Here is a 24,315-nt window from a genome sequence, read left to right on the forward strand (position 1 = left end):
AAGTGAATCGAACATGGGTGCTCCTGTGGTGGGTCCTTCCATAAACAAGGAAGCTGAACTGTTTGGTGTTTCAAGAGGCACCATACTGAGTATACTGCATGCAGTGAAAGCAGAAAAACATCATAAATAGAAAATCATCATCATCCGCTAGGTCACAATGTGGACGAAAGTATGTGTTTCGTGATTGTGACATATGCTCACTGAAAAATAAGAAGACGACTGCTGCAAAAGTCACCGCAGAACTGAACGTTACACTCGCGAATCATGTCAGTATTGAAACAACATGAAGGGCACTCCATATGCAGGGTGAAATGGAATTCCAAAACAACACATCAGTGATGCAAATGTCTGTAACAGGAAAACCTGTTGCCAAAGCCATAAAATCTGGTCTATGTAAGGCTGGAATAATGTCATTTGGCCTTGTTTCACAACCTCCTTCAGAACTGTTCATTTCTGACTGACGGAGAACGAGACATAGCTTCTCATGAAGATGCTATTAAAATCCATCACCAATTTTCAGCACCTATATTTGCCTGAATGTTGCTTTATGCATGGTTTGCATCCAAGCTATCGGAAGATAGAGATTTTTCAAAATGTCATTGAGGTTTGTTTTCCCTTAGAAACTTTGAACCTTCTGCATAAATCTGGGAAAACTGCATTCATTCGACATAGCTGATGCTGTTTCAGTTTATGTTTTCCATGTCTGTCTGACAAATACCATCTGCAATGTGTGATGCTGAGAGCACATCCGACGAGTAATTGTACATTACTCTCGTGGACTGGCACATTGCGACGTCGTATATTACTAATTGTGAATAAAGACATTTGCATCATTATTTATTGAGGTTTGACTTGGGCTTTCCAAGTCTGTCCCTCGTCCTTGACATTTTAGTTCAAAATAGTAAATAATCAAATAACATATGAAATTCACTACAACTTAACGAAAACTAGCTTTTCTTCTATCATATTACCTCTCAAATGCCATAAATTAAATAACGCAACCGGTGACGAAAAAAATATAGATTAAAAAAGTAAGTGTTAGCAGGAGTCGAATTATCACATTGTCCACGAACACTAATGACTTGACCACAGTAACTTCTTACGGCTGGCATATTTGCGCAGACACATCAGTTACGTAATAGATGCGTAAAAATTCTCTTACAGTTTTCTCGGAATTGCCAGAGTAGTGCACCTTAGTACTTGGCCATTATAGTGCTTTAATGGCCTATTACAGGAGTACAAAGTTTGAAGTAAATCTGTGATCCCAATCATGGCCTCACTTTGTTAGTATGCAAAAAGGATGGATCATGGAGGCAGTGTGGGGATTACCGGGCATTAAGTTTGAGGACCATCCCAGATAGATACCCAGTACCTAACATAGAGGACTTCATATGTGCTCTGGCCAGAGCAAAAATTTTTAGCGTTCTCAGCTGTAAGAAAGCATACAACCAGATACCAGTAGCTCCAAGAGGCATTCCAAAGACAACAACGATTATGCCATTCAGGTTATCTGAGATTATATTTATACTTTTCAGCCTTAAGCAATGCTTTATCGATGAGGTGATAAAGAAATTGGCATTTTGTTTTGCTTATCTTGGTGCCATTTTGGTGTTCTTGCTGGATACTCAAATGCATGAATGGCATCTGTGTCAAGTGACTCTTTGACCATGGGGTGGCATTACACAAAAATAAATGCGCCATGTACACGAACCAAGTCACTTTTCTTGGACATATTGTGTCATCGCAATGTATATTGCCTCTGCCAGAGAAGACTGCGGCAATAGAGCCTCTGCTGAAGCTGCCAAACTACCAACAGCTGAGACGATATATGGGAATAATAAATTTTTATTCACGTTATCCACCAGCAACAACTGCGGTACAAGCACCACTCACTGATGCACTCAAGTGACGTGACACCAAGGTTGGTGACTGATTAGGTGGACACCAGAAATGGACAAAGCATTTTGTGATCTACAAGCATGCTTCAGCCAGGGACTGTTACTCACTCAAACAGTTCACTAAGCACAATTAGGTACTGCTGTAGATCCAAGTCATTTGGCAATCAGGGTATCACTACACCAGCATGCAGAAGAATGAGAGCCACAGCAGTTTCTCTTCAAGAAGTTACAGGCATCACAACAGAAGTGGAGCACATATGACAGGGAATAACTGATGATCTATGAAACAATTTGATACTTCCATGTGCTAATAGAAGCTAGATCACGACTGTTTACAGACCACAAACCTGTAAATCGGCATTTAAAACATTTGCAATAAGTGCTCACTGAAACACTTCAGTCATAAAGAGTTTGTAAGCCAGTTAATAATAGACGTCTGAAATGAAAGAGATGCAGAGAGAATTTACTAGCTGACTATTTTTCACAATTTGTGGGATTTCAGGAATTAACGACTATGATAAGTAGACGTGCAGCAGACTGTGGATTCAGAACTACAGCAACTATTAAACCACCTACAAATTCTGGTGCCTAACTCTAAGCTGACACTGCGGTGCAACTTTTCTCTAGGCAAACCAAGGCCATTCATTACAGAGAAGTTAAAAAAAGACAGCATTCAGTAGTGTCCACAGGAGCCAATGCAACAATCAAATTGCTGACAGACTGTCTCGTGTGGCCCACAATGCCTTTTTGGTACATTCCTGCATTCCCTCTAAGGAAAGAAAATTGGGCCGACATGTACCTCTGATACTGGAAATTTTCAAGGTGGCTGTGCTAGATTCACAAAATGTTCATGTGGACCTGGTTGGACCTCTTCCAATCAGAGGGTTAAAGGTATTAATTTATTGCCATAGACAGGTGTACAAGGTCGGAAGGAGGCAACTCCAATAGCCGATATACCAGCCGAAACTACAACAAAGACATTTTTGTGTACGTGAGTTGCCCATGTCTGGTGCCCCCTCCACATGACTACTGATCAAAGTCGTCCAGGTTGAGCTCACTCTGTTCCTAGAGCTGCCCAAAATGTGCGGTTTCCAATGCTACCACATGCCACAGTTATCACTCTCCCAGTAATGGTTTGGTGGAACGGTGGCACATAACTCTGAAAGCAGCACTGATGTGTCAAGAGAGGTCGACTAAAGCATTACCATAAGTGGTATTAGGCCTACTAATAGCTCACAAACCTGAAATTGGTGTGTCAGTGGCTGAGATGGTTTACAGCGAACCACTACAGATTCCAGCAGACCATTCAGTACCAACATGTCAAAGTCAAAGGACTTCATGCAGTGGGTGCAGCAACTAAAACATCATTCCACAAATATCGTTGCCTACCTGCCATGGCACCCATAAGGTGTTTCTACACGAAGAATTGTATGATTGCTGTCATGTAATGTTATAAACAGACTCAGCTGACTTGTCCTTACAACAGCCTCATACTGGCCCTTTTCATATGCTGGAAGAGACAAGCACACCATATACATAGTGTACAATGGTGTTTCAATAAAGGTATTAATTGAAAGTGTCAAGCCAGCACGATTTTTACCAATGCCAACCTAAGATGCTGATGTGTGCATCAAAAAACAGAATAAACCACTGCAAACAACACCCGAGACATCCAGTACGCACAAGAGCCACCTGTTGGATTGAATTCGAGTATCAAGACATCCCAAGGGTCGGGGGGCCTGTGTGGCAGTGATTACTGTTCCTTGTACTTTCGCAATGTGATGTCTGAGTGCGTGAGGTGTTTCTTTAGTGTATATTGTTTTTTATCTTTGCAATCATGATACATAATTTCTTAGTGTCTGTTGATTCTTCTTGTTGTTAAATAATTTTGGAAGGATTTTAACTAATAAAGTGTTTCATTCATTCACTATACACTACGCATATTCTATTTAAGTAGCGTAGGTCCACGCCTAGCGTAGGTCCACGCCTACAGTACATTTCTCTTGCAATATTTATTTAACCTACATGAAGCTTTCTGGTAACTTTGTAGCTCTCTGTTATGTCTTTCATTGCAACCTTCCTTTGTGTGTGTGTGTGTGTGTGTGTGTGTGGGGGGGGGGGGGGGGGGGGGGAAGTGGGGGGGGGGGGGACATTGAATCTATTGGCTCTGTACATCTTAAAAAATAATTCATTTATCCTTACCTGTTGTTATCTTGGAGAAGGTTAGATTTTTTCCCCCATTTACTATTCTCAAAATTCTACAGTATTAGGCATCAAGCAAGTGTGATGTATAGAAAGTGAATGTAGTCAGAAAGCTAATAAAACAGCACCACATCAAAAGGGGTGTTAGTGCATGGGCACCTGGCCAACGGACAATCAAAATAACTGGATGCAACAGATGTTTTGGTGCTAAAGCTCACAGCAGAGTTGCACTGGAACTCCTTGGGTTCGATGAACCATCACAGCCTACTACTGACTACTGCACCTTAGTCAAGACCAACACTTAGTTTACCACTTGTTCTTCCTGTAATTTACATGTAAGGTGCATCACTGAAACTAATTTGCTTTAACGATAGTCACACACTTGCCTGGAAACAAGAGGTTTAGGGTCAAATACCAGTAAGACCATGGATTTTTTAGTCTACATTTTAACCTAGCCTTCACCTCTCAATGATATGAGTTGCTTGAAACAACTGGTTTGGATTCCACATTAAATTGTAGGTTCCCTTTCCATGGCTAGAAAACTGGGCTAGGTTAGAAACTCGCAAATCGCCGAAGTGGTGTCCAATTGAAAGACACACCAGGCCATCGAGCCACACAAAATAATAATAATATAATTATTATTATGCACTGCTAGATACAGACCATGTCTAGAATTTTCTGTAACTTAAAGTCTTCAGTTGTACGCGCCCATGTTCTTGCTGTCTTTTTCTAATGTGTTTCACCCGCATTCTAATACTCCAACATCTATGTCTTCTATTATCTCTCTGAATTCTGCAAAGAAATTTGATGGTCCAGCTTCCACACCCACCCACCTCCTCTTCTTTTTCATTAGTCATGATTACACGTTTTCTTGCAGTATGTTCCCTGATACATTTCTTTGTTTTCCCATCAGTCCTAGTAATTCCTTACATAGATTTTTCCATTCACTGCTGAGCAGTTATAGGTGGTTTAATGGTTTATTCACTACAGGGCTATGTCTTACTGCCATTTGTTAGAAATGATGATAAAATCCCATTCTACACTTTTAATTTCAGACAGCATTCTTGGCTGTTTTTATTTTACTGTTTTTTTCTTTTGAAGTCCACACCATCATCATTTTCAGTTGTACTAAATACAGTACTGGTTTTGCAGCTTAACCTTTAAATTTTACCATTTTCCTTTCATTATATCAGTTATTAATGAGTTTTGGAACTACTACAAAACTTGCTCTCTGAAGGTCTCATATCACTTGTAATATGTCACATTAACATATTCCTCTTTTGTATTCCCATTTTATAGCTCTGGAAACTTCCCCTGATACTATTAAGGTAGTTTTTGGTCATTTGGACCTCCTCCTCTGACCCCTCTTGCAGTGCTGAAGTTATATGCTGATGAAGTCTAACTGAAGATGTAGCATTGTTACATATATTCTTCCATATCATTCCACAACTGGCTGAATATGTAACATACTTCTATTTCTCCATACCTGCACACATAGGGAGTCCAATATACAGGGTGAGGCAGCTAAGTCATAACACCCCTTGTATCTCCCCAACCATAATAGATACAAAGATGCCGTTTGGACAGTGAAGTGCAGGGACAGGGGCTACTTGAATACATCACATTACATGTTTGCGCTATTTTTTATTACAGATATATGAGGCCATCTTTTGTTTTTTTTAAATGGAAACCTATGTTAAATTTTAGCGTAATATGATGGGTTTAAAAAAACGGTTTCAAATATGTGTATATCATAATATTTAGGCGAATAGTTTTTGAGACACAGAGATGTTCTCGTATCATGTTCGTCCTTCGAAGCGGCGTTGTCCAATGCGACCTTTCCTGTTGTGTAGGGTACATGGTAAATGTCGCAAGTCCGTACTTATACAAACACGTCCATTTACCCGACAATAGTAATACATACTGCGAACTTTTGTGCAAAAATTAACTGATGATGTCGCGCAAATATTATTCAGTTATTTGACAACTGTGGTACCAAAATAGTAGACAACATACAGTATTAAAATACTACAAAATGTTAATAAATCTTAAGTAACAGAAATATGAACGTAAATGAGGCGGCCCTTATTGGTCACAATTATTTCGTACGTATTTGTTTTTTATTTGAAAATATTTACTACTGATCACAATACGAAGCAAATACACACAAAGATGCAAAATACATACTGTACATGATACAAAACTTTACTGAAGCATGTGCTCAAAATTCTTCCCCTCTGCTGCAATGCACATTTGTAGTCGCTGTTCGAATGATTTTTGAACAGCTGCGAGGGTGTCACATGAGATATGAGCACACTTCGATGATATGTTGCTTCATATCGTCTGGCGTAGTTGGTATTTGAGCATACACTTTATATTTGATTGCTCCCCACAGAAAAAAAAAATCAAGAGGGGTCAGATCAGGAGACCAGGCTGGCCTCTTCACTTCAGCACGTCGTCCTATCCAACAATCTGGAAACTTTTCATTTAACAGCTCTGTAGCCACAAGGGAAGAGTGAGCAAGACAGCCGTCATGTTTGAACCTCATGCACTTACGCATAGTTAGTGGTACCTCTTCCAGCAAAATGGGCAGAACGTTTCGCAGGAACTGTGCGTAGTTATTGCCATTTAGTATACCCAGAAAGATGTAGAGCCCCACAATGACATTTCTGATGATGCCACACCACACGTTAACACGCCACGGTTGCTGATGCTGTACCTGTTGAAGCCAATGAGGCATATATGCAAATTCACATTACCATGGTTGGTGAAAGTCGCTTCATCAGTAAAAAGCACTCACCAAAAAAACGTTGGATCATCTTGTAGGCGCTGCAGAGCAAACCAGCAAAATTCCTAGTGCCGTTCGAAATCCACACCCAAAAGTTCTTGATGTAATGAGAGGTAAAATGGGTGAAATCTATGCTGGCGCAATATACGTAGAACACTTCTCTGACTTATACCACATTCTGAGGCGATACATCGCGATAAACAGTAGGGTCGTTACGTGCAACGCTAGAATGCCCTCTTCATGTACCTCGCCAGTTGCAGTTTTCTGCCTTGTCCTGTGTATGGCGTTCCATGATCCCAATTCAAGTAGTTTCTTGCAAATACGAGCAGGAAGCTGGCGCGTAGGATGCTCACAATCAGGATACAGCTCTCCATATTGCTTTATTGCTGTAACAGCATTTCTTCTGCTTTCACCATACACTAGAAGCATATCTAACTTTTCTTCATTGGTGTACATGTCTGCTCGAAGAAACTGTGATGGAAATGCGATGTCTCATTACCCCAGCAGCACATTTATACCCTTCTCTCCAGCCACTTTGTGCATCACCTTAGCGGCGTTATCAAGAAGCAGGAAAACAATGCCTTCTCTGTTAAGTACCTCAGTGGTCAACAGGAAAGGTCACATTGGACAACACCGCTTCGAAAGACGAATATGAAATGAGAACATAACTGTGTCTCAAAAACTATTCACCTAAATATTATGATATACACATATTTGAAACAGTCTTTTTACAACCATCATGTTACGCTAAAATTTAACATAGGGTTCCACTTAAAAAAAAAAAACAACCAAAGATGGCCTCATATCACTGTAATAAAAAACAGCACAAACATGTAATGTGATGTATTCAAGTAGCCCCTGTCCTTGCAATTCACTGTCCAAATGGCATCTTTGTATCTCTTATGGTTGGGGATATACAAAGGGTTTTATGACATACTGGGTGAAGCAGTTAAGTTTCGGTATTTTATAAAAATAATTACATGCAGCATATCATGTTGAAATAATTTCATTGACATTCAACAATGCTTCTATTACTTTTCTGCATAGGTGCCATGTTTTTCCAAGCATTTTTGGAAATTAGACAAGTTTTTCCAAAACAACAGTGTTGTACAACGTCAGGTTCTGTGCTTGTAACCTGTTGTTCATTGTTGTGACTATCACTGGTGTTGAAGTGCTCATCTCCAAGAGGACCTTTCAGTTGTGGGAACTTGTGGAAGTCACTTGCAGAGTGATCTGCTGAATATGGAGGATGCAGGAACACTTCCTAGTCTTGAGTTCACTTAGGTCATTTGAGCTGTATGAGGCCCAGCATTGTCATGAAGGAAGAGAACTTTGCAAGACAAAAGTCCAGGATGTTTTGTTTCGACGGCAGTCCACAGATTCGTCAAGACATTACAACACCTCCCTGCAGCCATTGTGGTGTTGCGAGGCAAGCACTGAATGAGCAAACTCACTCACAGTCCCAAAAGATGGTTGCCATAGCTGCCCTGCTGCATATATGCCTTCGCCTTTTCTGGGGCACTTTCGAGATGTTTCTTTCACACTACGCCCTGATGTTTTGTCTCAGGAGTTGAATGATGGACAGGTCTCATACTCAATGATGAGCTATTTGAAGAGCAGACCTCTCTGATGCATTTCCAGAAATGTACTGGCCAAATCCACCCACTGCTGGTTGTAGGCACTGCTCCATGAACTTGTCAAACATCTTGCACAGTCTTTGCAGTTGTGAAGATAGTCTGCCTGGATCTTTACAATGGATGAGCATCCAACTGCAGCCCCTGGAGGTAGCTGCATTGCGATGTTGTAAATGGCAATATGATGATCTTCCTCCAGAATATTGTGAACTGCAATAATGGCATCATAACATGTCACTTAGTGGGGCTCCTTGAGTGATGTTCATTACATACACCTTTTTGCCCTTCCAGAAACTGTGCACTCCAACATCCACCAATTAGAATGCTCATACTGCCATTCCCATAGACAGAATTAAGCCCCTGATGGATACTGACAGCAGATACATGTTTTTCTGTGAAAAACAAATCACAGAGCGCAGCTGACAAGTGGATACAATTTGTAGTGGTTAACTCCATGCTAGCTGGCAGCGTGCTGGTAAAATACTGCAGTGTGCATCGTAAGCCAGTGTGAGTGTTGTCAGCACATACCAATCGAATTCACCAGCCCTCACATACCAGGGGCACAGTTTATTTTGCAGTGAAATGAAATACGGAAACTTTCTTATCAGACGACCCTCATAGTTTCAAAAATTTTACACTGGCAATCAAAACATTTAAATATAGTATGTTCCACTTTTGGGGCATTGTCTTCTCCCACAGATATTCTGTAAATAATTTTAATGATTTCTACTGTAATCAAAAATATAAAGGAAACGGCATGCATAATCAGTCACAAATGTGAGTTTTTATTTAAAACATGATAAAACCATTTGTCACTTAAGAGTGATGTATTGTTTTATACATACTTTATGACTATTTCATTCACTATGAACAAAATTAAGTTATCCTGTATTACTTTGCCTCAAGTGAGAGAAATCACATATTCACAGCCCCTTTTGTTCTGTTTGCTGGGAGGAATGGGGAGGGGATGGAGGGAGAGGGAGGGTGAAATGCACAGTTAATGTTATTAAATGAACAAGGATTGCCCATAATGTGACAGTCAAGAGCTGTCCAATATTCCACATTTTGTTAAACATAAATGACAGTGTATGCTCCAACTATTCATGTTTTGTAACTCCATTATCTCTTGTTCTTTAAAGCAAAACAATATATTCGTTACATAGACTTTTATTTATTTTATTTACAGTAGGAATGTTGTTTTCCTAAATGTGTGGATAAAACAATAATAAAAATATAGAAAAATCAACGCTGGGTGCTTTTAGCAATCTGCTCCTTGAGAACAAGGATGCTCTGCCTCTGTTCTGGGGGCAGCATAGCTATCTGTTCATCTGAAAGCTGCAACACTTGCATGATGAGAGCAGCCTGAAACAATCATACACAAATCACATTTATAAAGAATAGTAAAAGGAAGGTAACCTTGTGAGTATTTCAAGTACACTGCTTGTTAAAATGTACATTATATAATACATTATATAATACTTCTGTCACAATAATTTACTTGGCACTACATAAGAAAATGGCAGCTTCCTTGTTTCTTTCTTGGATTTACCCACCTGTAGGTGGGGCAGTTTTTTTTATCCCCAATTAATGCAGCCTCAATAAGACTGATGTTTATGTTCCACACTTTCCTTATTGTGACTCATCACAGGCCAGATTTTGAAACAGTTCAAAATGAAGTCCTCTGTAGTGACAATATGCAATAACTAGAGAAATGACAATTGTCTCTCTTTATTGTACGACCTGAGGTTTTCATTTCACAATCGCTTAAGCACTAATGACACTTCTACATTAACTGTAACCTACCTATTATGAATTCTGCCAGTCAAGAAATATTTATCCACTCACATTAACCATTAAAAGTTTTTTTTTATGTCAATGAAAATAATCAGTTTTTGAAAATATAACATAACTGTATAGATAAGAAATGTATTCACCAAGTGGTAGCAGAAGAAAACACATATAAAAGTTATGAAAATGTGCAAGCTTAGAGGCAGTGGCTCATCTCCTGGCAGACGGGCTGAAGGGAAGAAAGAGGGATGAAGCAAAAGGACTGGCGAGGTTTAGGAAATGGACACAGATACAGAAAAGTTTCCCAGAAGACCAAGTCAGAGGAGTCTTAGTAGATGGGATGAGAAGGAAAAACTGTAGAGAGGAGGATTTGGAGTATTATGAGATGGTGGGAGTGATGAAACAGAAGCAGGGGAGTGGAGGAGGGGGGGGGGGGAAGAAAATCAAGAAAAATAAAAACATGTAAAAGAAACTGAATGAAAATCATGCGAACAGACAGGGTTTAACAACCGGTAATGAGTGGGTGAGAATTTCTCGAGAGAAAAGTGAACAACATGATAGGAAAAAATTATGATACGAAAAAATTACAACAATAAAAGACAAGAAAACAGACAAAAGCTTAAAAACAGAGCAAACAGAGAGGAAATCATTAAAGAAAATGTAATACACTGTTTTTGGGAAATAAAATAAAGCAAAAGATGGCAGTAACAGTTGACCAATGTGGTTTGGTGAGAAACACACACACAACAACATGAAAGAACCACCTAGAAGCAAGGCAAGTGGCAAGTATGAAAGTAAAGAAAAGTTGTGTCTAATCTGGAAATAAACTGGTAAGAGACAATTGGAGGGGGAGGGGGGTGGTATTGTAGTGTACACTGAACCACAAACAAAGAGTTATGTGCAAATTTGTAAATAACAATGGATGCATCTAAGCACATGGAAAACAGTACTAGGAAAGATATAGGGGCAACATTTTAGTTAATAGTAGAAGTACCGATAAATGAACGAGTGAAATAGCATGAAAGGTTGGAAACAGTTGACAGTTTGAACAAGACAGATGATGACAAAGACTGACAAGGGATTATGTAATAATGAATGATGGCCTGAAGAGCTAATATATCAATGAAAATAATAAGTTTTTGAAAATATAATGTAATTGATAGATAAAAAAATCTACTATCAAGTGGCAGCAGGAGTCAACATACGCAGAAGTTATGGAAATGTGCAAGCTTTCAGAGCAAGCAGTTCCTTCATCTGGCAGAAAGTGTGAAGAGGAGGAAGAAAATGGCTGGTGAGATTTAGGAAATTGGGGGGGTTATGGAAATGTCACTCAGAGCCTCGGATCAGGGGAGACTTACTGCCAGGTATGGGAAGGGAAGCGTTGTTTGTATCAAAATGAAAATTCACTCGTGGAAACTGTAACATCATGAGACAAACTCATTGGGCATTACATACCTTCAGTAGGCAAAGTTCTTAGAACTGCCCGACACACAAAACATTACAAAGTGATTATCCTAGTTTTCGGAACTAATAGCTCCTTTCATGGACAGAAAAGAGATACATGTTGTGGATGGCCCAAAAAGGAAGAGCAATTTTCTCAACTCCCAGGATGAGAGGGGCACACCTGTTAGCTTAATAAACAACTTTTTTCAACACTATTTCAGAAATAAGTGTGTAAAAAAGAGTCTTAACTAAAAGCAACAAATTCAATTCAGTCATTCAGCAACAAATTCAATTCAGTCATTCATGGCAGTATACTGCACTTACAAATTCTCACTATCTTTCAGTCTTTTGGGGTGGCTTGCTGTCTGAAATATTTATAGTAATGGATTTCTATTTCTGTTAAAACTTACTTCAACATCTTTCATTCTGAACACAGCTACAAGAGCCCTATCTAAGTTTTTCCAATTTTTTTGCAATAAATTGTTTTATTGTTTATCAAACTACTTGCAGTTAATATTTGTCTACTTTTGCATGCATTCAAACTGTTTCAAGAAATATTTTTTGCAATCTGAAGTTCATACCCCCAAATACACAGTTTAGAAAGAATTCCAACATTTCCCTGAGGTGATTAAAATTGCTATCCATACATTGTCTTTTGTTTTGACATAAAGGAGTAAAAGGAGTCATTATGGAATAAATCAGATGAATAGGACACTGACAGATCAATTCAATGTTATTCTGTTGGAGTGCTGCATTATCAGGATGAAGAATGTGATGTTTCCAGTTGTCCCAATTTCATCAATGATTTGTGGCAAACAAATTATTGTACCCCATTCATCATTAACCTTTTCTTGATCCTGTAAAACAATGGTCACAATATCACAATCCATAAACAAAATCCATTTTTTTGGTTTCTTTTTGTCCTGGAACATCTAAATATTCAATTACTACTAGTCTCTGGCTCAAATGAACATAGACAAATTTTATCACCTGCCACAACATTGTATATGGATATCGTATTTCCTTTGTCAAATCTTTTTTAGCGTTTCCTTAATGCAATTTACACTACCTTTTTTTTTAGTTCAAAACACTTTTTGTTTCAATCTTAAATCATCATTAGGTTGACATGAAATGAAATGATTAAATGACATTACTGAATTGAGATACCACCAGCAGTAACACTGTTTTAACAACAATTAAAAAAAAAAAAAAGAAGCCAGTAATGCCCATCTCAACAGCATCTTATAATAATTATTTGTAAAAATTAAAAGCTGACCCTCAGACTGTGTAAGCAAATTCTCATGTTTTGTCCTGCATGTTGTGCACTGTTTCAGTGAGTAACAAGCACATGAACAGATTAAATTAAAAAAATTTAAAAAAATGTGAAGAACCAAAATTTACTGCACTATTAACTTTTTTCCCCTGTTGTTGTCTAAAGTCCAAAGGCTAGTTTAATGCAACTCTCCATATTAGTCATCCTGTCATCTTTATCTCTGCATAACTAAACAACCATAGTCCAGTTGAGTCTGCTTACTACAGTCAAGTCAATCTCCCCCTAAAATTTTACCTTCCAGTTCCTTAATGTCCCAGGATGTGTCCTATCAAGCAACCCCTTCTTATAATCAATTTTTGGCATAAATTTCTTTTCTTCCCAATTTGATTCAGTACCTCTTCATTAGCTCCATGACTACCCATCTACTCTTCAGCATTCTTCTGTAGCATCACATTTCAAAAGCCTCTATTCTCTTTTTGTCTGAAATGTCTATCGTCCTTCTGTCACTTGTGTACAAGGCTGCACTCCAGACAAATCCCTTCAGAAAGGACTTCCTAACAAATTTATATTCAATGTAAATAAATTTGCCTTTTTCTGGAATGCTTTTCATGCTATTGCCAGTCTGTACTTTATACATTCTCTACTTTGCCTATCATCACTTATTTTGTTGCTCAAATAGCAAATCTCATCCACTACTTTCAGTTTTTCATTCCCTAAACTAATTTCCTTGGCATCATCTGATTTAACTTGGCTATGTACCATTACCACTTTTTTTACTTTTGTTGATGTTAAACTTATAACCCATTTTCTATACATTATCCATTCCATTCAACTGCTTTTTCAAGTTATTTGTCATCTCACAGAATTATAATGTCACTGGCAAACAAAGTTTTTATTTCTTCTCCCTAACAGCTCCCATTCCAAATTTATCTTTGATTTCTTTTGCTGCTTGCAAATCGTTCATACTGAACAACACTAGGGATAGACTACTACCTAAATGATTATTTGCAGAGTACAGTTTGGTTCTGTGATAATCAATCCTACCTTTTCCTGATCTGAAGCTGCTCCTGGTGCACTGCTGGGAGATGCTGTCGATGCAGCTGGAGCGGGTCTTGGGGCTGTCACTGGAGCTACTGGTGCTGGTGGCCTTGGAGCAGCAACGGGTAATGGAGCTGTACCTGCAAATATGTTTTCTATGGTACATTTAACCCAATTATATGGGTTTTTCTACTGTCAACTAAATGTGACTTTATGGCAAATCAAACATGACTTACAGTATAAGGAGAAATTTTAGTTTTGAATAAAGTTATTGCAAAAAAGTTAATAGAAAATTAACAAAACAAATTTATACTGTGCACTGGACTGTTGTTAGGCAGAGTAATAGGGGTTGCATATGCTTTTCTAACATTGCTGCAAGTTGAATTTAGTCCACATAATAGATCTGCTATGCAAGTTCTAAACTATTTTCACATTACATTGTAAGAGAAGTGGTCTTCACCAGCTGCAGAACATCTATACTTTCTCTAGTGGGGAGGAAGTATGCTGCTCTCGTTGTACACACTGACACATGGCAAGGAAGCTGTTATGACATTACATGAAGCTTGTGGTTAGATCTACATCTGTTGAAAAAATCTCTGTTGTTGCAACTTTGAGGGTAAAAGCACAGTCTTTCAGTCTGTATTTTATGTAACCACACAATTTTTCAATGAAGTCCCCTTTTATGTTAATGCATTTTGTTCAACATATACCCAGTGCGTAGAAGCACGATTTGAGGTCTTCAAAGCACCAATCTATGTAACCTCTATATTGGAGTTTATACATTTCTGAGCTACAAATTTCTTTAAGTATTAGAACAGATGCAAGGCAGAGAATTTTTACTCTGGTGAATAAAGTGGATGTTCCTAAAATTTATATTGCTAATCTCTCACTTTTCAGTTTTCCCCACTGCAAATGCACTTTTGTCAGCAGATGCATTATACTGCTAGAAAGTGAACCATCCCCACTTTCTTTCACAATCCAAATATCCAGAAGACATTCATGTATTCTTTGAAACAATGGTATACCACAATCTACTTCCTTCTGAACTGTATTGCTGCTAACATGTTTTGGGACCTAGTTGAACTGATTAACTACAACATGCTATACACCAGTGGTTCCTAACCTTTCTTAGACCATTACCCCGGAGTTCAATTAGACACTGCTAGCACCCCCTCCTCCACGTTATAATCAATTTTAGCACATGGAGCATTGCAAGTACCACACACAACGCCTTCTCACGTTTGAAAACTAATTATCAACAGTGAGGGTAGACACTTGCTACAAAATATGTCCCCTGCATTACACCTCTCCATTTGCACTTGCTTGACCTGCACCCTGCAACCCCATTTAAAATCAACCAAGTTAATGTGTGCACTATACTATACAGTAAATCACCTGATTGCTGCACTCCTTACTTCTGAACTTGTGGAAATTGGAAGACTTCAGGCTGTTAATGCTTTGTGTCTGACCACAGCCACTTATAGAAATAGTAGTAGTTGTAGTAGCAGTAGTAGTAGTAGTAGTAGTAGTAGCAGCAGCAGCAGCAGCAGCAGCAGCAGCAGCAGCAGTAATAATAATAATAATAATAATAATAATAATAATAATAATGTGTACAGCACTACAGTAGCCCTTATGTAGTTACTGCTGTGTCATTCTGTCAATTAAATCATTTATCTCTTTTGAACCTAGTAATGAAGCAATTTCTGGGCTACTGCAGATCGTACCTATAACATGGAAAAGACATTTTCTTGAGATATTTAGCATTTGTTATGCAGATGTCTTACTTTTATCATCGGCGATGTACAGGAAAAAGCACAACACGTGTGTAGCGGGTGGACTGTGGGAGCAACTTGCAACCTGTGTCGCATTAATGCTACTAATTGAGAAAAAGTAATTATTGACAACTTGTATAATCAATATTAGAGTCTTATAAAATTGTGGTAATGGTACTGATGTTTTTAAAATAATTTAGTTTTTAAGCCTCAGAAAATTTCATTTTACCCATCAGGGGGTAATTATCCCCAGGTTGGGAACCATTGCTATACACAATATCGATACAAAAATTACCTGTCCGAGGATCCACACGTTCCCTTGGATCTCGTGGAAATCTGTCAGCAACAGTAACTCTTGGGTCACGGGTGAAGCTGTGGATATTTCAACAGTTTTAGAAACAAAACATCAATATATACATGCACATTTCTTACAGTCTCAAAAATCTCACTCCTACAAAAATACTTGAAACTGTTTGTTCTACAGAGTTTTGTTGGACCATGCCAAAATGAACTTTAAATGCGAAACCAACCTCTCGACTGCATCCACATTTTGAGTGCTGTAACAGATAACAGAACAATCATAATGCATCACGACACAAAATAAAGACTATTTCACTAGTTACATTACATTAACTTATTAATAAACTGACTTATTTTATCAATATTTAGTATTATACTACGTTTTGCATGAAAACTGCTCTCACACATATACATCCATGTTTACTATACTTTTAGAAGTGTTGCTTAAACATCAAATAATTTTGTCTGCAGTGGTAAGCAGAGCAATGCCCACTGTCAAACTTATTCTTGCACAATATCAATACATATAAAGTAATATGTTTAAGGAATAAAGTGGTAACAACTTGCCAACAGGCAAACAAATGTTGCTAGCTTCTAGATGTACAGTCAATTAGTGGCTCACTAGCTCCTCCGCACAGACTAGACATCGATCTTTTTCTGTAAGTGCCTGTTGCCAGTCTGATGCCTTCATGGTGTACTGTGTACAACAGTGTTACATATGAAGTTTTGGCAGAGCCATTAATGCTTCACCTGCTGATCAGAAAGTATCAGACAAAGGTTTTACAAAACTGCTGCAGGAAGGACTTGTCTATCCACTGAGACACTTTTAAGATTTCTAATGCTCTGAGTGCCCTCCCTTCAAGATTCCACTAGTGTGATACCTATGTGAGTCTTTGATCAAATACAACCATCAGGAATCAAACTGACTAATTAAAATGGTAAACAATGTGTTTAAAATGCAGTTATGTTTTGCTGAAATGCTGACCGAAGTCATTCACAATGAACACACATTGTATTATCTGTTAAAAACTGAACCTATCTTTCATAGCCATCCCTCCAGCAATTGACAAGTAATGGATGCAAGACAGGATACATAAAGTCACCTACAAAAGTCCTCACTGGAATTATTACAGTGTTAGTTATACTGTTCACAAGCTTGGTGAAAGGGGTGACACTTAAAATACTCCCTGGAGGGACACCATTCTCTTGAATAAAATTGCTGAGGTGCGTGTCTCCTATCCGGAAAGAACAACTGTTCTTCATGGAAGGACTGTGTAATGTGCTGGCCAAATGGGTTGCTCAGCCAGCCTGAGAATAAAGATGCTTATCAAGGACAGCTGAGAAGTGGGTGCATCAATGAGATACAGAGGGAAGAGATGCCAGAGAAGCAATAAAGCTGGAATGCATTCAGAGAGGAACTATGAACTTAAGTCCGAATGCGTCCCTTCTGCAGCTATGTTATGGCAGAAGTAGGTATTTATTTGTCTTTATCGGAGACCTTATACTCAACTCAAATGCTCTTGTGGCTGGTGTGGTATGATCCATGGAACTGAAAAACTCTTGGTACAGACTTTTTATGGTCTTCAATTGCTCCCTGTGCTTTTGCCCTGGCAACTGTAAAGACTGCTATGTTTCACTATGTTTCACCTTCACAGTGTCACCTGCCAGCTGCAGAAAAACATTCATCATTTGAACAGGAAATAGGTTGCTTCCTATGGTACTCTGAGGTATAGACATCTCAGCAGCCTGGTGGATCACACTTGTAATAAACTACACCAAGTCCATGACATCTTCCTTGTGCTCATGTATAGCTACTGAATATACAAATCAAGTTTGCTCTGTTGAGAGCCCATTTTGCTGACTTTCTTTTAGTGTCTCTTCTGTCTGGAACATGATACTGGAAAGGGAAGTGGTCATCTGAATGATGATTATGTCTGCTTTCTACTCTGCAATTTCTCTCAGGGCAACACACTTTACCAATCTTCCTTTAATTCTTTCAGGTTTAAACATATTTCTCTGAAGCAGAGTCCACGGTTGCCATGAATTTCTTATCTGACTTCACACCACCTTCAACTACTGAATTTTAGTTTATTTATATGCTAACATACAATTTCAGCCTTAAACCATTTTCAAGAACGCTGTTAATTTTTTTACAAAAACAAAGTTACCTCATCAATACACACTTCATAGTTAAAAGCAGCAATAAAAACGGAACATATATTACACTGTATGCAATAAATTAGCATACACACCGTTGTCCAAAATTAAAACAGCAAATGGAAATTTTGCAAGACTGCATGTATTTTGCCACCAAACGGTATAAACAGGCGATAGTAAAGTAGGAACAATGTAAAGAATACAGAATGTAATCAATTACAATATGCATAATGGTATACCAAAATGTTCTTGGTTTTTTTCAACTTAAAAAGCGGATTTGCACACACATTCTGACAACTGATTAATGTGCTCAGTATGAGGTGTGACCTCTCGCACCAATACAGGCCTTACAATGACGGGACATGCTGTGAAAGATGTCATCATCAATCTTATGTTGAGGCAATAAAGCACATTCTTCCTGCAGAAATGCTCAAAAGTCTTCGAGAGTGGTTGGTGGATGCTGACGTGATGCACTCTGTCTCCCTAGTGAATTCCAAACATGCTCTATGGGATTCAAATTGGGAGAGTGAGCAGGCCACACCATGTGTGCAATATCTTCTGTTTCCAAAACAACATCTACTACCTGTGCTCTGTGAGATCAAGCATTACCGTCCATCAATACGAAGTCTGGGCCCACAGCAACTCTTAACAATCGTGCGCGAGATCATAAGATCTCCTCACTGTACCTGACAGCAGTTAAAATCACTCTCCAATCTAAACTGGGACCATCTATGAAAAGAACATTGGCACACCGTTTGACCATCCAGGTGGCATGTTGACGGTTCCAAATTAGATGTTCCCTTCTGTGAAGATGTGCACGAGGTAAACAGACATCAAGTCCCCAACAATAAAGGCCATTCTGCTGAAGCCTTCTGTACACTGTTTGCCTCAATGCAACACATCCAGGGGATGCTGCGAATTCAGATGCCAGTTGCAGTGCAGCACTAAGGCGGTGCCGTCATGCCCTTACTGCCAAACAATGGTCCTACTCTTTCTCATACACATGTTGGTTGGCTGGTTTAAAGAGGGGGGAAGGGACCAAACTAATAAGTCATCAGTCCATTGTTCCTATTCTAATAATTCCACAAGAGAAAGAATAAAACAGACGACACTCACAGCACAAAACTGGGAGAAAGGAAAAAAACCACAATAATGACAGAAGGACAATAACCACTACAATAAACAAAATAGGACACAAAAACCAGAAAGAGATGCAAGAAACAGGTGGAAGAGATTAAAACAGGAGAGCAGATGACAGTGGCTGACTGACCACGAGAATAAAAAGGAGAAGCCAGCCACTCTGCAACACATTAAAACCTCCAGCCTAAAAGCACTAGGGTAGAGGACACGGAGGGACAAACGACAAGCGCTAAAACTTAGATAGAAAGACAACCCCTCCCCCCTCTTATGCATACAACATAAAGCTGCATCAGCTGATGAGGTGTTGTCTGCTAAAATTAATGGTAACAAGTTCGGTAACCCGAAGATATTGTCGCAGGGCAGCCAAAGTAGGACAGCGCAACAGAGTATGGGCCGCTGTCAACCGGGCGCTGCACTGACACTCAGTTGGGTCTTCACGGTGCAAGAGATAGTCATGGGCCGCCCAAGTGTAGCCAATGCAGAGCTGGCAGAGACCCGTAGAGTCCCTGCGAGAGGTAATAGTAATTTGGATGCTCAGGAGAACTACGAATGTATAAATGTAGCTGGCGAACAGTTGTGCACACCTGATCTGCAATGGAGGGACTCTGGTCTCCACCAGTACGCTGGTCACTAGACTCAACCTAAAAGCTCCTGTTACTAGTCTAACTCCGCAGTGCTGCATTGGGTCTAGTAACCGAAATGCTGAGGGTGCCGCCTGCCAAACCATAAACCAGACTCTGATAGTCAAGGTGGATTGAACAAGGGCTCCGAAGAGCTGCAGCAGTGTAGAGCGATCTGCACACCAGGTGGTGTTGCTCCGCACTGGAGGGCATTGAGGTGCTGGCAGCATTTCCGCTTAAGCTGACTAAGATGAGGAAGCCAAGTTAAGCAGGCAGCGAAAACTAGTCCTAAGAACTGCTATGTCTCCACTACAGTGAGTGTATCATCATCAAACTAAAGTTCTGGTTATAGATGAATGGTAAGATACCAACAGAAAGTACATGACACATGACTTTGTGGCTGAAAATTGGAAGCCGTGGGCTAGAGCTCATGACTGTGCCTTGGGACGGCTTCCTGTAGGTGCCACTCAGCAACGGGAGGAGCAGTAGGAACTGAAAAAGTCATCTGCACACAGAGAAGGTGAGATGGACAGCCCTACAGCTGTTGCTAGACCATTAATGGCCAGTAAAAATAGACACACACTCAATACAGAGCCCTGCAGAGACCCCACTCATATAACATGGTAAGGATATGATGTTGCCAGATTGTGTTTCCTTAAACCAAAAAAGACAGCAACCAAGTGCTGGCATCTGCCATCCGAATGGAGACACGAGATTATCAGTGATAGAGTGACCCTGGTGGAAACCGCCGTGGCATGGAGCCAGTAGGCTCTGTGACTCCAGGAGCCAACACAACTGCCAACTCAATATACGTTCTAACAGATTACAAAGAACATTTGTGAGGCTGAAGGGTTGGTAGCTATCCACATCAAGAGGGTTTTACTGGGTTTGAGCACTGGAATGATTGTGCTCTCCCGCCATTGTGATGGGAATACACCATCACAGCAGATACGGTTGGAGATGATGAAGAGATGTTGCTGGTAGTCCGACGAGAGATGTTTAATCATCTGACAGAGGATCCAATCTGGCCCGAGAGTTGTGCCGGGGCAATGTGAAAGGGCGCTGGTGAGGTCCCACACAGTAAATGGAGTGTTATAGGATTCACTGTGATGTTCCATCTGCCGTTTGAGGATGCGAAAGGCTGCAGTGGAATTCTCCAAAGCAGAGACTAAGACATACCTCTCCCAACACTCGTGTTTCGATCTTTTTATAAACTGGCGAATGCAGGCATGGAGCCGTCTGAAAGCTATCAGGTGCGCCAGGGAAGGGTGCCGCTTATGTCGCTGTACAGCTCGCCGATGCTCCTTAATTGCATCAGCAATGTTTGGCGACCACCACAAGGTACTGACTTTCGCTGGGGCCACCCAAAGGAACAAGGGATCGTGTTTTCCGCCACAGAAACGATCGTTCTAGAGACCCACTCAACCACGACATCGATGGTACCATGTGGGGGAGATTCAACGGTGACAGCAGAGGTGAAAGCTTTTCAGTCTGCCTTGTTGAAAGCCCATCTGGGTAGGCATCAGGGGGAATGACACCGGGGGAGTGACAGGAAGATGGGAAAGTGGTCACTACCACACAAGTCATCATGGGCTCTCCAGTGGACAGATGGGAGAAGTCCGGGGCTGCAGAGGGGTGAATCAATGGCCGAGTATGTACCATGAGCCACACTGAAATGTGTGGAGGCCCAAGTATTTAGGAGGCAGAGGTCAAGTTGAGACAGTAAATTTTCGATATCTCTACCTCGGCCAGTATGCACGGTACGACCCCACAAAGGGTTATGGGTGTTAAAATTTCCCAAAGTAGGAAAGGTGTAGGGAGTTGATGAATCAGCGCAGCCAATACATTCAGGGATACTGCATTATCTGGAGGAAGATACACGTTGCAGGCAGTGGTTTCCTGTGTTGTCCTTATCCTGACAGCCACAGCTTCAAGAGGAGTTTGAAGAAGCATAGGTTCACTACATACTGAGTTAAGGACATAGATGCAAACTCCACCTGACACTATTATATTCAGTATGGTTCCTGTAATATCCCCTATAGCTGTGGAGGGCAAGGGTCCGCATTGCCGGGAACCAGGTTTCCTGGAGAGCAATGCACAAAGCAGGTGTAAAGCTTAACATTTGCTGTAGCTCAGCCAGGTGGTGGAAAAAACCGCAGCAATTCCACTGGAGGATGACATTATAGTGAGGCTGGGAAGGCATGAATCGCTCAAGTAGGCAGTTTACACCTCAGAGTCACCCGCTGCCACCGATTGAGTACCTGTGCGATCAATATCAATCGTGTCTGAGGGTCCAGTGAGATCTAGATCCTCAGGGGATGCCAGAACCTCCACTTCATCTTCAGATACACAGCTTGTAGGTAGCAGTGGTGTGGGTGCCACCACAATGTCTTGGATCTTGAGGGGTCTTTTTCCTTTTAGGTTTCTCTTGCTGATCCTTAGGTTTTTCTGGCTGGAAGGGCTTCATTGATTCAGTCCCAGGGACTGAGGAGGACCGTGAAGCCCTAAGACCAGCTACCTGTGGGTGCTTAAGCCATTGGGAGGTGTCTGTTTTGCCCCCTGTCCCCAGCGAGAGGAGTCTAAGAAGACTTGTGCTTCTCTGGCTGAGAAGTGGGGAGTGATGATCCCGAAATAGGAGGTGCAGGAGCAACAAGGATAGAAGTAGTGCCCCCCACAATCAAGGGGAGGTGGAGTCTTACAGCTCTGAGAACCAACTGTAAACGGCGGAACTGAAGGGGCTAGAACTGTTGTCATTGCAGCAGCGTAAGTGGATGTCATACGCACAGGATATAGCTGTTCAAATTTCCTTATAGCCTCAGTGTACATTAATCGTTCCAGGGTCTTGAATTCCATAATTTTCCTTTCTTCCTATAGAATCCTGCAGTCTGTTGAGCAAGGGGAATGGTGCTCTCCGTAGTTGACACTGGCGGAGCACATGGAGTATTAGGATATCAAGGACATCCACAATCTCGACAGGTGACTCTGGAAGTACAGTGGGAAAACATACACCCAAACTTCCCACACTTAAAGCACCTCATGGTTTTACATCACAGTGGTATACCATCACCTTGACCTTCTTGGGTAATGTGTCACCTTTGAAGGCCAAGATGAAGGCACACGTGGCAACATGATTATCTCTCGGATACCGATGGATGCGCCAGACGAAATGAACATCTTGTCACTCTAAGTTGTTGTGCAGCTCGTCATCAGACTGCAAAAGAAGGTCCCTGAAGAATATAATACTCTGGACCATATTTAAGCTCTTATGGAGTGTGATGGAAACAGAAACATCCCCCAGATTTTCACTGGTGAGCAATGCCTGTGACTGGGCAGAGGATGCTGTTTTTATCAAGACTGACCCAGACTGCATTTTGGACACTCCTTCCACCTCCCCAAATGTATCCTCTAAATGTTCCACAAAGAACTGAGGCTTCATTGACATGAAAGATTGCCCATCAGCTCTTGCACATACGACGTACTGGGGTGAATAAGGTCCACTGCCATCCTTAGCCTGGCATTCCTCCCATGGTGTGGTCAGGCAGGGGAACGATTTGGGGTCATACTTCTTCACATTAAAGTTAGACCTTGACCATTTAGAGACTGCTGGCATTGGACCACCAGCAAAAGATAACGTAATATGCTTCATAGTGGCATTGGACCACCAGCAAGAGAGAACATAATATGCTTCATGGCATGTCATCCACCCTGATGCCACCCACTCCGACCAGGGGTCCTTTCCATGGGTGCTGCCAGCCTAAGCAAGAGCCACCTGGCAGGATGGCCATTGCTGCGAGTCCCTATGCCCCAGGGAGATGGGCATCTACTCCTTAGCATATGTGGGGGGTTAACGGTGCAGGCATCATCAGAGCAATCCCTGTGTAGTCAGAGGGGCGACAGCCATAGGGTACATAGCGGGCCCACCACAATGGACTGGCTACCGTGCTGGATATGAGGTGCAAAGAAGTCCATGATCATCATCGGCGCAGAAATGACAGTGCACAGTGGATGGAAGAAAACACACCCAGGAAGGTGTTCTCGCCCCCCAGATGGAGAATGAGCGGAACTGCAAAGCCATGGCGTTGAAGAATGCTGAAGGTCTCAGTGCATGATGGACATGAAAGACCATGTAACGTGCCCTTCCCCAATTGGCTCACGCTTCACCAAAATTTGGAAGAATGGAGGTCAAAGCCTACAGGAGCCATCACAGAAGGCCGAAATTGTTAAGACTCCTTTTAGTCGCCTCTTATGACAAGTAGGAATAC

General features: G+C 40.8%; 1 protein-coding gene across 2 annotated transcripts in view; it reads right to left on the minus strand.

Annotated features, from left to right (window-relative positions):
* Positions 1–9,671: 9,671 nt before the first annotated feature.
* The window catches only part of LOC126161669 (cleavage stimulation factor subunit 2 tau variant), a 90,286-nt gene continuing 75,642 nt past the window's right edge, over positions 9,672–24,315 (minus strand). Inside the window, exons 6-9 of one of the 2 annotated variants that reach the window (XM_049917666.1) lie at positions 16,367–16,393; positions 16,132–16,208; positions 14,071–14,204; positions 9,672–9,884 (exon numbers count right to left, since the gene is read on the minus strand). In XM_049917666.1, coding sequence (XP_049773623.1) covers positions 9,765–9,884; positions 14,071–14,204; positions 16,132–16,208; positions 16,367–16,393 — 358 coding nt within the window. In that variant the 3' untranslated portion in view covers positions 9,672–9,764. The remainder of the gene's footprint in view (positions 9,885–14,070; positions 14,205–16,131; positions 16,209–16,366; positions 16,394–24,315) is intronic. The other variant, XM_049917667.1, reaches the window with a different exon arrangement.

The sequence above is a fragment of the Schistocerca cancellata genome, chromosome 2 (assembly GCF_023864275.1).
Source record: "Schistocerca cancellata isolate TAMUIC-IGC-003103 chromosome 2, iqSchCanc2.1, whole genome shotgun sequence".
In the NCBI taxonomy this organism is placed as follows: domain Eukaryota; kingdom Metazoa; phylum Arthropoda; class Insecta; order Orthoptera; family Acrididae; genus Schistocerca; species Schistocerca cancellata.